General features: G+C 36.7%; 1 protein-coding gene across 6 annotated transcripts in view; it reads right to left on the reverse strand.

The window, feature by feature from the left end:
- Hsp110 (heat shock protein 70Cb) overlaps positions 1–14,889 on the reverse strand; it is a 209,396-nt gene that overhangs the window by 17,981 nt on the left and 176,526 nt on the right. For 5 of the 6 annotated variants that reach the window (XM_067788658.1, XM_067788659.1, XM_067788660.1 and 2 more), the window contains exons 6-7: positions 8,076–8,171; positions 7,004–7,204 (exon numbers count right to left, since the gene is read on the reverse strand). In XM_067788658.1, coding sequence (XP_067644759.1) covers positions 7,004–7,204; positions 8,076–8,171 — 297 coding nt within the window. The remainder of the gene's footprint in view (positions 1–7,003; positions 7,205–8,075; positions 8,172–14,889) is intronic. The other variant, XM_067788664.1, reaches the window with a different exon arrangement.

A 14,889-nucleotide genomic window follows, 5' to 3' on the forward strand; every position in this document is an offset into this window, starting at 1 on the left:
GTGCAATAAAACTAATAATAAGGTTATACTATGGTACACCAATCGTTATTAAACCTCGTTATTATAACGGCTTATGTAAACCTGATTTTTGGTGAGCTATATATAATCCTTATTTAAAGGTCCTAATACAGCAAGTAGTTTCCATTAATAAGGCCTTATGTAAGTAAATTATGAAAAAAACTAAAAAGAGCTAAACAATTAAAAAAAAGCTGAAAAAAAGCTTAAAGCTAAATCGAAAATATTCAAGAAAAAAAGCTAGATTTAGCTTGAAAAAAGCTAAAATGGCAACACTGCTTACGTTATCCTTAAATATCCCGACTGTTAAGAGTGAAGTTGAGTGGATAAATGTGAAGTTACTTTATTGCTTTATATACACAATTTATTTATATGTCAACGTATCTTTTAACAAGGTTGGAATGACCATGGAATGACCAGAAACGTTATGTAAGGAGGAAGGCTTCAAAAAATGCGCTTTTATTACAAGGGGGAAGGAGGCGGACCCAAAAAACACAAAAAGATGATAAAAAAAATTTTAAGGACTACCTTTATATAAATGGACCAAAACTTAAAAGGCCATTTTTCCTTTAATACAGATATAGTCTTCTTGAATTTTGACTAAAAGACTTTAACAATAGCTCTTGTAAAATAATTTTGGGATTTAAAATTATAGAGGTAGAGCACGTGTTTAAATTTTAAATAATCAATTAGTTAATCCCAAGTACATGGTTTGCCTTAAATTGAAAGGTTGCGCTCCACCTTTATTTATAGACGACACTGTACTATTTCATATTGGCGTGAGAGCAATATTACAACTTGTTGAAATGCTTTTTGGATTTAAATTTTTTATATTTCATATATTTGAATATTTCTCTAGAAATTTCATGACATGCCGTAGCCTAATGGTAGAGCACTGGGCTCATAGCCCAGACGAACAGGGTTCGAATCATGCTGAAGCCAAATGTCAAATTTAACTTTTTTTAAGAATGCCGAATTTATCAATAGTTAATTGATTTCTTACACATACTTTGTTTGGATACCAGTTCAATACTGATTCATCATTCGTACAGTGATAGCATATCCATATTTATTGATGGGACAGGATTAACAATTTTTATTTAATGTAGTATCAATATTTGTGGGTGATCGAGCCATAGATTTCACTCCGTGTGGTGAAAGTTGCAAACGCCTGAAAGGACTTGGGCCTAAAAGGCCTTTAAGGCCCAACTCCATGCACGCCCTTTCAAACTTTCAGGCGTATGCGACTTTCACCACGATTTTTAGCTGTGTAGATTGAATAGCTAACAGACGAGGTGGAATTCTAGCCCACGAGGCTATCCATGGAGTTCTGGCTTATCTCAATAAGTATAACAATTTTGCGCCGACATATTTTATAAAATTTTAAGGTCTAGTAACAACATAATTTGTTTAGAGAATTACCCCTTGGCTGTGGTGCATCACCACCACTACTAGTTCATTCACCAGAACCCGTGATTCACCACTTGTTAGGTCATTGCTCCCAAAAATTCACCAACAAAATTAAAATAGCCTGAAAGTCTAAAAGAATCGTGGTGCAGGTCGCGCACGCATAAAAGTATGCAAGGACGTGCATTGAGTTGGGCCTTCAACGAGGTGGAATTCTACAACGCCTGCAACACTCAGGAGGCTAGCCATGAAGGTATGGCCTAATCTTCTAAATAGTTCGACTTGTGCGTTACGTAGCTCAAATTTTTTGATCGAACATTGCACTGTCACCGAGTTTTAAACTATATTTCTGGTTTCAAGTCTCTAGATGTCCAGTGAGTTAGTTAAAAATCGATTGCAAAATTCCCAATTTAAAACTATTTTTCTCAATATCGCCACCTAGCGGAATTTTTTTGATAAAATATTGCATTGTCACCGGGTTCTGACTTACGGCCCAAGTTTCATGTCTCTAGCTCATCGGGAATTTACTCGAAAATCGATCGCAAGATTCCCCCCGTTTTTAAAGGATTTGCAGTTATCTTGACTAGCGCGCCACCTAGCGGAACTTTGTTTTCTATAAATTGTATTTTCACCAGGTCTCTAACTAAGTGCCAAGTTACAAGTCTCTAGGTAACCGGAAAGTTAGTTAAAAATGGACTGAAAGATTCCCAAATTAAAATGTGTTTTCTTACTATCTCGATCCGCGTGCCACCTAGCGAATTTTTTTGATCAAATGTTGCATTGTCACCGGTTCTGACCCACGGCCCAAGTTTCAAGTCTCTAGCTCACCGGCAAGTTATTCAAAAATCGATCGCAAGATTGCCCTCGTTTTTCAGGGATTTGTAGTTATCTCAATTAGCGCGCCACCTAGCGGAACTTTTTTTTCTATAAATTGTATTGTCACCGGGTCTCGAACTATGTGCTAAGTCACAAGTCTCTATGTAACCGGGAAGTTAGTTAAAAATGAATTGAAAGATTTCCAAATTAAAATAAAATTTCCTAATATCTCGATTCCGCCAAGGGGAATTTTTTTGATAAAATATTGCATTGTCACCGGGTTCTGACTTACGGCTCAAGTTTCATATCTCCAGCTCACCGGGAAATTACTCAAAAATCGATTGCAACATTCTCCTCGTTTTTTCAAGGATTTTTAGTTATCTCACTTTGCGCGCCACCTAGCGGAATTTCGTTTTCTGTAAATTGTATTATCACCAAGCCTCGAACTGTGTGCCAAGTTTCAAGTCTCTAGGTCACCGGGAAGTTAGTTAAAAATGGATTTAAAGATTCCCAAATCAAAACTAATTTTCTTAACATTTCAATCCAAGCGCCACCTAGCGAAATTTTTTTGATCAAATATTGCATTGTCACCGGGTTTTGACTCACGGCCCAAGTTTCAAGTCCCGAGCTCACCGGGAAGTTACTTAGAAATTGATCGCAAGATTCCCTGCGTTTTTTCAGGGATTTTCTTTTATCTCAATTCGTCTGCCAACTGGGGGCATTTTGTTTTCCACGAATTGTAGTGCCATCGACTCGCAAACTATGTGCTAAGTTTCAAGTCTCTGGATCACCGAGAAGTTAGTTAAAAGTCGATCGCAATCTCGATCCCGATATATCGATCCGTGCGCCACCTAGTGGATTTTTTTTCACTTGCATTGTACTGTCCCCCAGATCTAAACTATGTTCTAAGTATCAAGTGCCTAGCTCAACGGGAAGTTACCGAAAAAGACTTCCGTGGGTCAAAAATTCGTATGGAAATGAGGGGACAAACATGAAAGGGACTTAATATAAAGGTATTGCCTCTCTACCATCAGCTGTATCGCAGTGAACTTTTGTTTGCCTAAAACTGCCGATAAGCGAAAAAAGTTCACCCGAACAAAAAAAAAAAATGAAGGACGAGCACTTGTTTACATGAACTTTGCGATCAGGGTGAATAAGTTTTGTATTTGTCACGGGTGGGACAAAAAATAGGCTCAATCCATTAAAGAATTTATATATTAGCCGCTTTTTTGCAAGATAGTGGAAATAAAATGCTACGCTATTCGCTATTGGCTAATTGCATAGAAAGCAACAAAAAATAGTAAGCCAACTCAACTAGGCTAAGCGGTTTGAGGTGAAATCACATAACAGTCAACCGAAAAAGGCCAATATGATGAACGAACGAATGAAATGTACATACGAATGTGCAGATAAACGAAAATAGTAAATTAGCAGCGTGGTGAGAGTGACATACATGCAAACAAACACACGCATCCATGTATTTTATTTTTGTAATTCTCTGGTTTAGTGTCAAAACCGTACTGGGCCAAAGCAGCTAAAAAAGTCGCAATTAGTCGATTTACTTCTACCACATGTACGGTATGTATGCCATGAATCTGTTTAGCTAGTTGAAGCTTTTTCAAGCTCGCTTGCAAAAACAGCAAATAATACTAGTATAAAAGCGATTATATGGAAGTAACACGTTTTGTTTAAATACTTTTATATAGTTACACGAGCATTTGGGATATCAAATGTTGTAAAAGGGACAACATTTTTCTGCTAAAACAATTTTTCCTCGGATTACTGAACTAGTTACCTTGTTTAATATAGGTTTAAATATTAGGATTTTCCTACACTTTAGTTTTTCAAAAAATGTCATACTTTGCAAATAAAGTGAAGTTCACATTTCTTGTTTTGGTCATAACTTCTGAACGGGTAAAGATACCTTAACCATTTTCATTTTGAATAAGTCGTACAAACTCTATATTTTAAGCACAAGCTTTTGCATTTTTGGTAGAATTACTATTTCCAGTGCGTAGCAGTTTTTTCTGCGAATTTGCGAAAAAACATTCATGACCTTTCAAAGATTAAACATTGCTCATTTTATGCAAAACCTTTTTTACTTAAACAATTATTAATCTCTTATTCTATAGAAATAATTTTCTAACGCCACAACAATGGTGCAGTGGATTAACGCCTAAAAGGAAGAAACAAAATACCCATGGGCGTAGCGATAAGGTTGCTCACCGAAGGCTTTGGGGAGTGTTATCGATGTGATGGTCCTTTGCCGGATACAGATCCGGTACGCTCCGGTACCACAGCACCATTAAGGTGCTAGCCCGACCATCTCGGGAACGATTTATGTGGCCACATTAAACCTTTAGGCCATCTTCCTTTTTCATTCGTTAGTACTTACTGTGTTCGCGGAAAGTAAACAAATAATACCTAAATTTAAACAAATTAAAATAGTGGTTATTTCCTTTTCTCGATTGGCGTAATGTCCCTTTTGAAAATTAAAAATCTGCAAAATAACTAAATTTATTAAAAACAAGTAAAGGTGTCTAAGTTCGGGTGTAACCGAACATTATATACTCAGCTTGAGCTTCAATTGCACATTTCATTTCAGATAAATTACTTTTCTACATAACACGTGGCACGGCCCGTTTAAAAAAAATATATATCCCCATTTCCTCTTACAACAAACCTTGATTAGCATTGATTCAAAACTATTTTTTGCTAAGTTATAGCTTATTATTCTAGTCTACGACCCTTTTAAACTTGTTTTATATCTAAGTTGCCGTGATCTTTAACCAATCCCGTCCATTTTTACTAGAAATATTTTCTACTATTGGGAAAGTTTGTGTACACAATTTCATTACGATATGTTAATTTTTCTTCGAGTTATGGCTCCAGAAACATAAGAAATTGCTTAGTCATAAAAGGGGCGGTGCCACACCCATTTTCAAAAATTTTAGTGTTTTCCAATTTATTGTTGTAATTCAATTTAAAAAGTAAAATTCTATTGATACAAAGCTCTTTTTCGCTTAGATATAGAGCTTATTATTTTCGTCTACGACCCTTTTAAAAATCTTTTATATAAAAGTGGGCGTGGTCTTTAACCGATCTCGTCCATTTTTTTTTTATAAATATTTCCTGCTATAGGGAAAATCTGTGTACCCAATTTTATTACGATCCGTTAATTTTTCTTCGAGTTATGGCTCCCGAAACATAAAAATTGCTTAGTCATAAAAGGGGCGGAGCCACACCCATTTTCAAAAATTTTAGCGTTTTCCAATTTAATGTTTTAATTCAATTTAAAAGTATACTTCTATTGACACAACGCTCTTTTTCGCTAAGATATAGCTTATTATTTTCGTCTACGACCCTTTAAAAATCTTTTATATAAAAGTAGGCGTGGTCTTTAACCGATCTCGTCCATTTTTTCTAGAAAAATTTTCTGCTATAGGGAAAATCTGTGTACCCAATTTTATTACGATCCGTTAATTTTTCTTCGAGTTATGGCTCCCGAAACATAGAAAATTGCTTAGTCATAAAAGGGGCGGTGCCACTTCCTTTTTTTTTTAAATTTGAAGTTTTTCCTATTTATTGTTATACATCCACTTGAAAAATGAAATACCATTGATATAAAGCTCTTTTTTTTTCAAAGATATATCTTATTTTATTCGTCCACGACCCTTTTAAAAAAAATTTTATTTAAAGGTGGGCTTGGTCCTTAGCCGATTTCGTTAATTTTTCCTCAAAGCATTCCTTATAGCAAAGGTAACCTCTCTGCCGCATTTTGTTACGATAGGTTTAACGATCTTTTATTTATGATTAATAATATTTGTAAAATTGACTTTATCACAAGTGGGCGGTGCCACGCCCATTTTAAACAAATTTTTCAAATTTTTATCAGGAGTCCCAATATCAGTCCACACGTCAAATTTCGATATTATAGGTGTATTATTTGCTAAGTAATCAGGTTTTTTGTGTCTTCCAAAATGTTATATGTATATATAAAAAGTGAGCGTGGTTATCATCCGATTTCGCTCATTTTCAATACAAATCTATTCTGGGTCCAGATAAGCTCGTGTACCAAATTTGGTGAAGATATCTCAATATTTACTCAAGTTATCGTGTTAACGGACGGACGGACAGACATGGCTCAATCAAATTTTTTTTCGACACTGATGGTTTTGATATATGGAAGTCTATATCTATCTCGATTCCCTTATATCTGTAAAACCAACCGTTATCCAGTCAAACTTAATTTAATCTGTGAGCAAAGCACGCTGAATATAAAAAAGGGAAATAATGCCCGCGTACGTTAATTCCCAAAAAAAGAAATAAGGCCCGCAGGCGTTATTGCACTGCACCCACAACAATTTCATATATATTTGCATAAAAAATTGTTTTCACTCCAAATACTCCACTTGTTTTGGTGAAGAAAATAAAGTGACATTTTTTTCACGGAAAATACATGAAGTTGTTCTAGGCGCCATTGGCAAATCTCTTTTTATTTCTATAGCATAAGATGATAATAATTTTTAAAAGCATATTCACGCTGTCTCCAGTTTTATAAGAAATCACTACATTTTATGCTTCGAAGGTATATTTGACGCTTTCCAAAGAACATCTTACTATTCTAAAATTCATATAATATATTCTAAAATTAAATGAACGCTCTCTAAAATCGAATTGATGCTTTCAAAAATCAATTTGATATTTTCTTAAGTGCTGTTGAAAAGTGCATTATTCCTTTTATTTTAATCTTGTTTGATCTTACCTGGAGTTTATTGCGCATATCGTATACATATTCCTCAAGAGCATTTCTAGCATCAACACGTTGAGTTTCACGTGCGTCATTAGAAATCATTTTAGTCTCGTGTTGAACCAAGCTTTGTAATTCAGACGATGAGAAACCGTGTGTTTTTACTTCTATTGGAAGCTCAATCAATTTATTGGTCTTCTTTTTCTTTTCAGTACCCTGAAAATAAAAAAAAATAAAAATTACTGTCGTTGCATTAAGTGAAGTTAGATGGAGCGTTTATGAAACAAATTCTGAGATAGGGAGTCTTCCAACAGAGTTCTAAAATAGGACGTTCTTGAAACAAACTCTAAAATGGGGCATTTTTCAAACGTTTTAAGAGATAGAGCGTTTTCGGAACGACAGCCGAGATAGGGTGATCCACTCACCGGTCGATATATACTTTTTGTTGTAGATGAAGGCAAGGGAAGGAAACAGCTCATACAGCAATAGCCTATACATAGAGTTTCAGATATAATATGTATGTAAGGCACTATTATAGTTCCAAGTTATTTTTTCTTAAATAATTAAAAAAAAAAGTTTCTAAATGTATGCATTTTCAAAGGTACAAAGAAGGTAAATTATTATTTAAAAATTAAAAAATATGTTAGAAGTATATTCATACACGTGTATTATTTTCAAGTGAATAATGCAAGAATTTTGAAACAAATATTGTAAATAAATAGATACATATTACACTGCACGGATGCTATGAAACCAATTCATTTTTAATCATATAATCTTGAAATGTCTACTTATGTGGTTTTTAAAAGGAAATTGTTGTATTTATTTTAAAATCAAGTTTTAATAAAAAAGGTGTAGCACACAGGGTGTAGGCATGGCTTGTGAGCGGTCTTTTTTTTTCATTTTAAAATGTATGTGTATAAGGATATTTTAATAAAGGTAAGCACAAACACAAAAACTCTCAAGTGTTCTTAGATATTTGATAAATATAACAAGATTAATGCCAATAATTATAACTTTCAGAAGACTCGTGAGCTTTTATTTCATCATTTTAATAATTATTTTGTTTAATTTCTAGAAAACGTACCGAACTAAACCAGCCTTTGACCCGCTGAGCCCACCCTGGTCCTCCAGGTGATGAGGCTGTTGATGTATTATTATCATCCTCATTATCATAACATGCCTACGCAATTATATAAAACAACAAATCATCAATCAATTTGTATGAGTTAATTTTAAAACTGTTTCTCTCTAGATTTGATCATGAATATGATGCATATACATATGTATGTAAATACTAAAATAAACAAAAAATTTTTTCAAAAAATAAAAATAATACAAAAAAAATATAGATAACAAATAATGTTATACGCTCAGTAATATATATGTACATTAGGGCGGGTCGATTTAAAAATCGCTCATTGCTCTGTGAAAATCGTATTCTAGGGATCAAAATAAGAAACTTTGCCGGAGGGACCATACCTCTAAAACGAATTCTGATGTCCCCCAATTTGGGTCGAACTTTTGGGTAAGGGCAAATTTTGAAAAATCCCACTTTGACCCATTTAGAGTGCTCCAATCGAGTCCAAATGTATGACCGACCCCCACTAACTTTGGAGGCCCGACCCACCGATGCCAGTGGTACACCCCCTGGAACCCCCTGGAGGTTCACCATACAAACATTTCAAAATATCGCCGGTTTTGCACTTTACATGAAAAAATCTGCTAAATGCCTATGTTTTTTCTTTATTTTTATTTATTTATTTATAATAATATTTATTATTTATTTATAATAATATCTATTTTTTTCTTGAGAAATTTATTTAGTCAGAACATATGTAAATGAAAAAATTTATTTAAGTGAGTTATAGAAAAGAAACTAAAAAAAATTATTGTTTGAAGTCTTTTTTACTTTCAAGTCTGGGCAATTTCGCACGGCTCTCTAATGTCGTCGCCATAACAGCCTCTACATTTTCCGGTATAACCCGTTTGGAAACGCTAGCTAGCAATTGACCATGTCGTTCCGTTCCTTGTATGTGTGATGAAATTTTTGGATCATTAAACGGTGGATCATCTTGATTTAAATATTCTTTCAATGTATCGTACGGAATGCTTCGCGTGAATGGTGGTTCAAATACGATATTTATATCATTCAATTGATCATCAATTAAAGTTTATATCTGGTTTTTTATAAACTCCAAAAAGAAAAAACATAGGCATTTCGCTGATTTTTTCAAGTAAAGTGCAAAACCGGCGATTTTTTGAAATGTTTGTATAGTGAACCCCCAGGGGGTTCCAGGGGGTGTGCCACTGGCATCGGTGGGTCGGGCCTCCAAAGTTAGTGGGGTCGGTCATACATTTGGACTCGATTGGAGCACTCTAAATGGGTCAAAGTGGGATTTTTCAAAATTTGCCCCTACCCAAAAGTTCGACCCAAATTGGGGGACATCAGAAGTCGTTTTAGAGGTATGGTTCCTTCGGCAAAGTTTCTTATTTTTATCCCTAGAATATGATTTTCACAGAGCGATTTTTTTGCCTCCCCACAAATCGACCCGACCTAATGTACATAGTATATAAAAACGAACAAAATATTTAGCATTATTGCATTTGCACGTTATGTTTATAATACACAAACAAAATGTATGCATTTGCTATGTCATTGTCAATGCGCAATATTAAACTTCATTAAGTTCAGAGATTTGTGCATTTTATGTTGGATGCTTAAAAAAAAGTTATTGGTGCGATTTACCTCCGCCGAGCTTCTCTTTCAATTCGTTTCGTGCAAGTTTTAAGATTTTCATACAAATTGGCGGGATGGGACCTCATGAATTATGCCAACTCCGAATGGCAGCTGCATTTTCATTGAGAAGATTTCATGGTAGAAATACACTTGGAGTGTTTGCCAAACCACTGCCGAGGGACTGATGCTGCTTTGCCCTCTACTTGAAACCAAGACCTTCGGAATGGTAGGGGAAAACGCTACCACCACACCACGGCGGCGGCTATGTTGAAAACGTTGCTATAGAAAAAATAAGGTACGGATCATTATGGTATTTTCGGCATAGACTCCAAAATAACAAATAGAACAAATAGAAGATTTGTGCATTTTATGTTGGATGCTTAAAAAAAAGTTATTGGTGCGATTTACCTCCGCCGAGCTTCTCTTTCAATTCGTTTCGTGCAAGTTTTAAGATTTTCATACAAATTGGCGGGATGGGACCTCATGAATTATGCCAACTCCGAATGGCAGCTGCATTTTCATTGAGAAGATTTCATGGTAGAAATACACTTGGAGTGTTTGCCAAACCACTGCCTAGGGACTGATGCTGCTTTGCCCTCGACTTGAAACCAAGACCTTCGGAATGGTAGGGGAAAACGCTACCACCACACCACGGCGGCGGCTATGTTGAGAACGTTGCTATAGAAAAAATAAGGTACGGATCATTGTGATATTTTCGGCATAGACTCCAAACTAACAAATAGAACCGATCACCTGACTTTTAAAGTGACCATCACGGTCTCATCCTTTATTTTTTTCCATCGCACCCTGAAGATAGCCGACCGTTTGCGTTGTTGTTGTTGTATCATATATGTAATACTCCTATATTGCTACGTCAGGCTAGGCACACTCCCAAACATCAGAGTGCCGATATATTGCTATTTAAATTTTTTTTGTTTTTGTATTCAATAATCGAATGTACCTAAATGTTCACCTTTTCTTGTCACACTTATGCTGCTACAATCAAAAAAATTGTGTAGGCTGTATTGTTTTGATTTCAAATTCAAACCTCTTTGCGATCATTTTCTATTAGCAATATAGGAGTATTACATATATGTGTTGTATTAACAGTGCTTCGCCCCATTCAATGGACGCGACCACTCACAAATTATCAACGGAAGTTCAAAGAAACTGGCAGTTTAAACAGGGGCGAAGCATAGAGATTGGTGTTAGAGGCGTAGATTCCACTTTACAATTGAAAAGATGGTTGGTGCCGTATGGGGTCACACCGCATGCAGGACATTACGTATATCTGAGTTCATTCTGGATAGGTAAGAGTTTAACCTCTTACAGTAGGTATGCAGAACGGAGTAGGCTAGGGTGACTTGTGTCTCCCTTGGTAGTGTGCTTCCTTCTTCTGCAAGAGTAGGATATTATATATTAATAACAAGGTTATCGGGCGCGTTCTGGCAAAGGCGTGTTGGCAGGTGTCGAATCTCATCATAGTGATTATGGAAATGTTCCTTTAGCCCCCGTGGAGGCGGGGCTAGATCAAGTAATTGTTTGCTAGGGGGTCCTGGTTTAGACAGTTTTGCAAAAATTCTTCAGTATATCGTCTCTTTTTCTTTTTCCCAGGCTATGCCGGTAAGCGACTTGAGGATTTGGTTGCAATTTATATCCAATTTCGGTGGGATGTATTGTCAAACGTTACCCCTAAGATATTTAGGTGACTGACAGTCGTTCACGTAGTAGACACGTTGCGTGAGATGAAGAAAGTAGAAAGACCTGGGAGATAGCTGTTTATTTCAGAAACAAATAAATCTATTGAAGGGCTAGGTATCGTTGCCACAAATGCGCAGTCGTCGGCATAGGATATTGTTGTAACTCTTTAGTCCGTAATTAATCTGAGTGTTTATGGCGTTTAGCGCGGTGGTGGTGCTGTGCATTTTGTGGAAGCCATGTTGGTGCATGGCTAGCTAATATTTGCCGTAAATTGAGGGAGCAAGACGGTTTCCAATGTCTTCGCTACTGGCAAAAGGAGTGATATCGGTCGATATGACTCGCCTTCGTTAATTGGTTTACCAGGCTTTAGTAGTGGAACTATCCGTCATTTGCCATTGTTCAGGAATAAGAAAGGACTTCAGCGACAAGTTGAAAACGTGCATTAGGTAGCTTATTCCCTCAGCGCCAAGGTGTTTTAGCATTGTCATGGCTATACCGTCTGGGTCTATTGATTTGGAGGGCTGCTTCAACCTCTGTGGGGGTGATGGTAATGGGTGGCACGTCGTGTTTGTGTTTGTCTGGCCTTGTCTACAGAAAAATGCATTATAAATTGTCGGCAAAAGGCACTCGCGCATTTCTTCTAATCCGATAAAGTTTTATCGCCGAAATCGATGGATGCTTTATCATTGTGTTTTATTGGATTGGACAAGGATTTGACGGTTGACCACAGTAGACCAACACCCGCAGTGAGGTTGCAGTTCTTTAGATGCTGCTCCCATTAAGCACGTTTGTGTTCATTTACCAGCACATAATATCCAAGTTGAGATTTCTAATATGCGGTCTCTATGGTCGAGTTGTCTCGCCAGGTCACGTTCTCTTGCTAAGTTTGCAGCTTAAGCCGGGAAATGCAGTATGACTTCTGGTATTCTACCGGCCGGAATAAAGCGTGCAGAAGCTGAGCGGAACGGTCGCCTTGCCGGACATTAGTCGGAATGGAGAGAGCAGCAAAATAGATTTGTGAAGGTTGTGTAGCCCTCCCAGTTAGCTTTTATGAAATTAACAAAACTCCGCTTTTCAGAAGTGATACAATTAGCAGGTCGCTGTATTGAAAGGAGTATGGGCAAGGGGGTCAGATGCTAAAGTAAGTATCGGCGGCCATTCGACGCAGTTTATGGGCCCTGCGCTGACGATGGTAATGTCTGCCGACCTGTGACAGTTACCTGCGATTTGAATGGGGGCATCGCCGTTTATTGTGCAGAAAGTCGTATCGTCCATTTGCTGTGCTAGCTGCCTATTTCTGGCGTCGACTGGCAAGCTGGGAAGCCAGAGGTCGTGATGAGCTTATAAATCGCAAAGTGTAAGACGGTTTTTGGCCACTGAGTAGCGCGCTGATATCATGGCGAAAGCACACTTGCGGTCATTGGAGCTATACATTACATTGATCATATTGTAATTGATTGATCGTTGGTGACAGATTTGGTCCCATGATTTTTGATTAAAAGAGAGGTCATTTGATCAAAAATAGCTTGGTGGGCTTTACCTATAGAACAAGGTATGAAAAGTGCTTGTTACCGGAACTACATGTATCCGGCAAAGGACCATCAACATCATAATGCTTCCCAAAAACCTTCGGGTAGTGTCTTTATCCCTACGACATGATGGGAAGTATTACATTATTACATCATGGAGATTGAATTTCCCAGCAGGAGCACTAAATACCTTGTCCACCCCGTGGCCGGTCTCAGCTTAAATCAATTTATTTTTCTGTTGGCTGCTATCCAATTTTTTGTAATTAATTTGGCCAATAATCCAACGGCGTTTTAGTGCATTTGCCTTTGGGATAACCTCCTCTGCTTAAAACAAGCGTTATGTTGTTTCACCCATGCTGACACTTAAAATCAGGCAACTAGAGCTTCGCCCACATAAAATCTTCGACCTTGCAAGCTCATGTCGAACTTTTTTGAACGTCCACTGCATTGGGACAAACAAATTAATAAAAATTTGGTCTCTGTTGGGCTTTTCAATAAGCGCCAGATTTTGCTAGGAAGATATGCCTGACATACTTTGTTGGGGACGGCCAAAGTTGTCTGTACTAGCATTGTATACTACAAACAATAAAGCAACGCAATACATTATTCTACTAAACTAACCTAAAATCCATCAAAATTTCAACTTTTATTGTAAACGAAAAAAAAAAAATTTATTGCTCATAATAATTATCGAGCAACCTAAAAAATAAACTTTGACAAATAAATATTGTAGGAAAAATAAAAACTAAATGCTGAAAAAAATTTTATTAAATCAAATTTTTTAAATTTTCATTCAAATGTTATTATGAAGCAAAGTTTATGTGATAAAACCATGGTTCAACTATATACAGGTTGGCTCATCTGTAAAGCAACAAAATATGTCTGTTCAAATTGTCAAAATCTGTGTATTGGTGTTGGTGCGAATGGTATGGAATGGAAACATAAAACTTAGCAGTTTTTGTATGTGTAAGTAAAATGTTGCCAATGTGTTGGTTTCATTTTGAGTTTGCCATCTCCTTTTGACAATCCCTTCGACCATGCAATGACATAAATAAAATCAGCTGATGAGATGAGCCAACCTGTACATAATTGAACCATGGATAAAACTTATAACTATTATGTTTCATAAACAAATGAGTCAAGATCCCGCATTCCGGAATTGTTGTATTTGTAATCAAATTGGAAAAAAAAGTTTGATGACGTAGCGCTTTTGAAATTTTTCGATTTATTACATTTCTCTCATATTTCGCTACCAGTATTCGGAGTATTTAAAACTGTGACCTGAGTGAGCGACTACGCTGGAGTAAAAATTAAATTTTCGGAGTATATATTTTCTAGCTTTTTGAAAGCGGGCTAACATCTAACATCAAATTGATTTGGTGGCTTGTGAAACCCCTCGGTAGTGTTTTTGCCATGAAATGTTTCTCAGCAAAAAAGTTATCTAAAGTTATCTGCCTTATCACATGCACATGGAGTCGGACTAAAACGTAGCACACCACATTCTGGAAGAAAAGTGAGCTCTATCTCCCCGGATATTTATTTCGAAAAAATATTATTTTTCTCGGTTTACCATACATATTTCATACTCTTTTAATGACAGAAGGTTTCAAGACTGGACCTGGCGACCTGGTAACTGACGTACAGATTATGGGAGAAGACGATCCCGATATACCGATCGCCGATGATGAATAACACTCTCCGGCACCAAACTATGGCGAAGTGCGAATGGCAATATCACGGCTAAAAAATCACAAGGTGCCAAGTAATAACGGGATACCCGCCGGGCTTTTCAAACACGGAGGCCCAGAGTTGGTATAAGATAAAGAAGCAAAAAAAGTGAATCTTGCACTAAATTCGGACAAGAAGAAGTACTTCCTGTCATCGTAGCCTTTGTAGCCACGTCACTCTTGACGGATATAAATTCGAGACTG

Source organism: Eurosta solidaginis, chromosome 5, assembly GCF_040869045.1.
Source record: "Eurosta solidaginis isolate ZX-2024a chromosome 5, ASM4086904v1, whole genome shotgun sequence".
Lineage (NCBI taxonomy): Eukaryota > Metazoa > Arthropoda > Insecta > Diptera > Tephritidae > Eurosta > Eurosta solidaginis.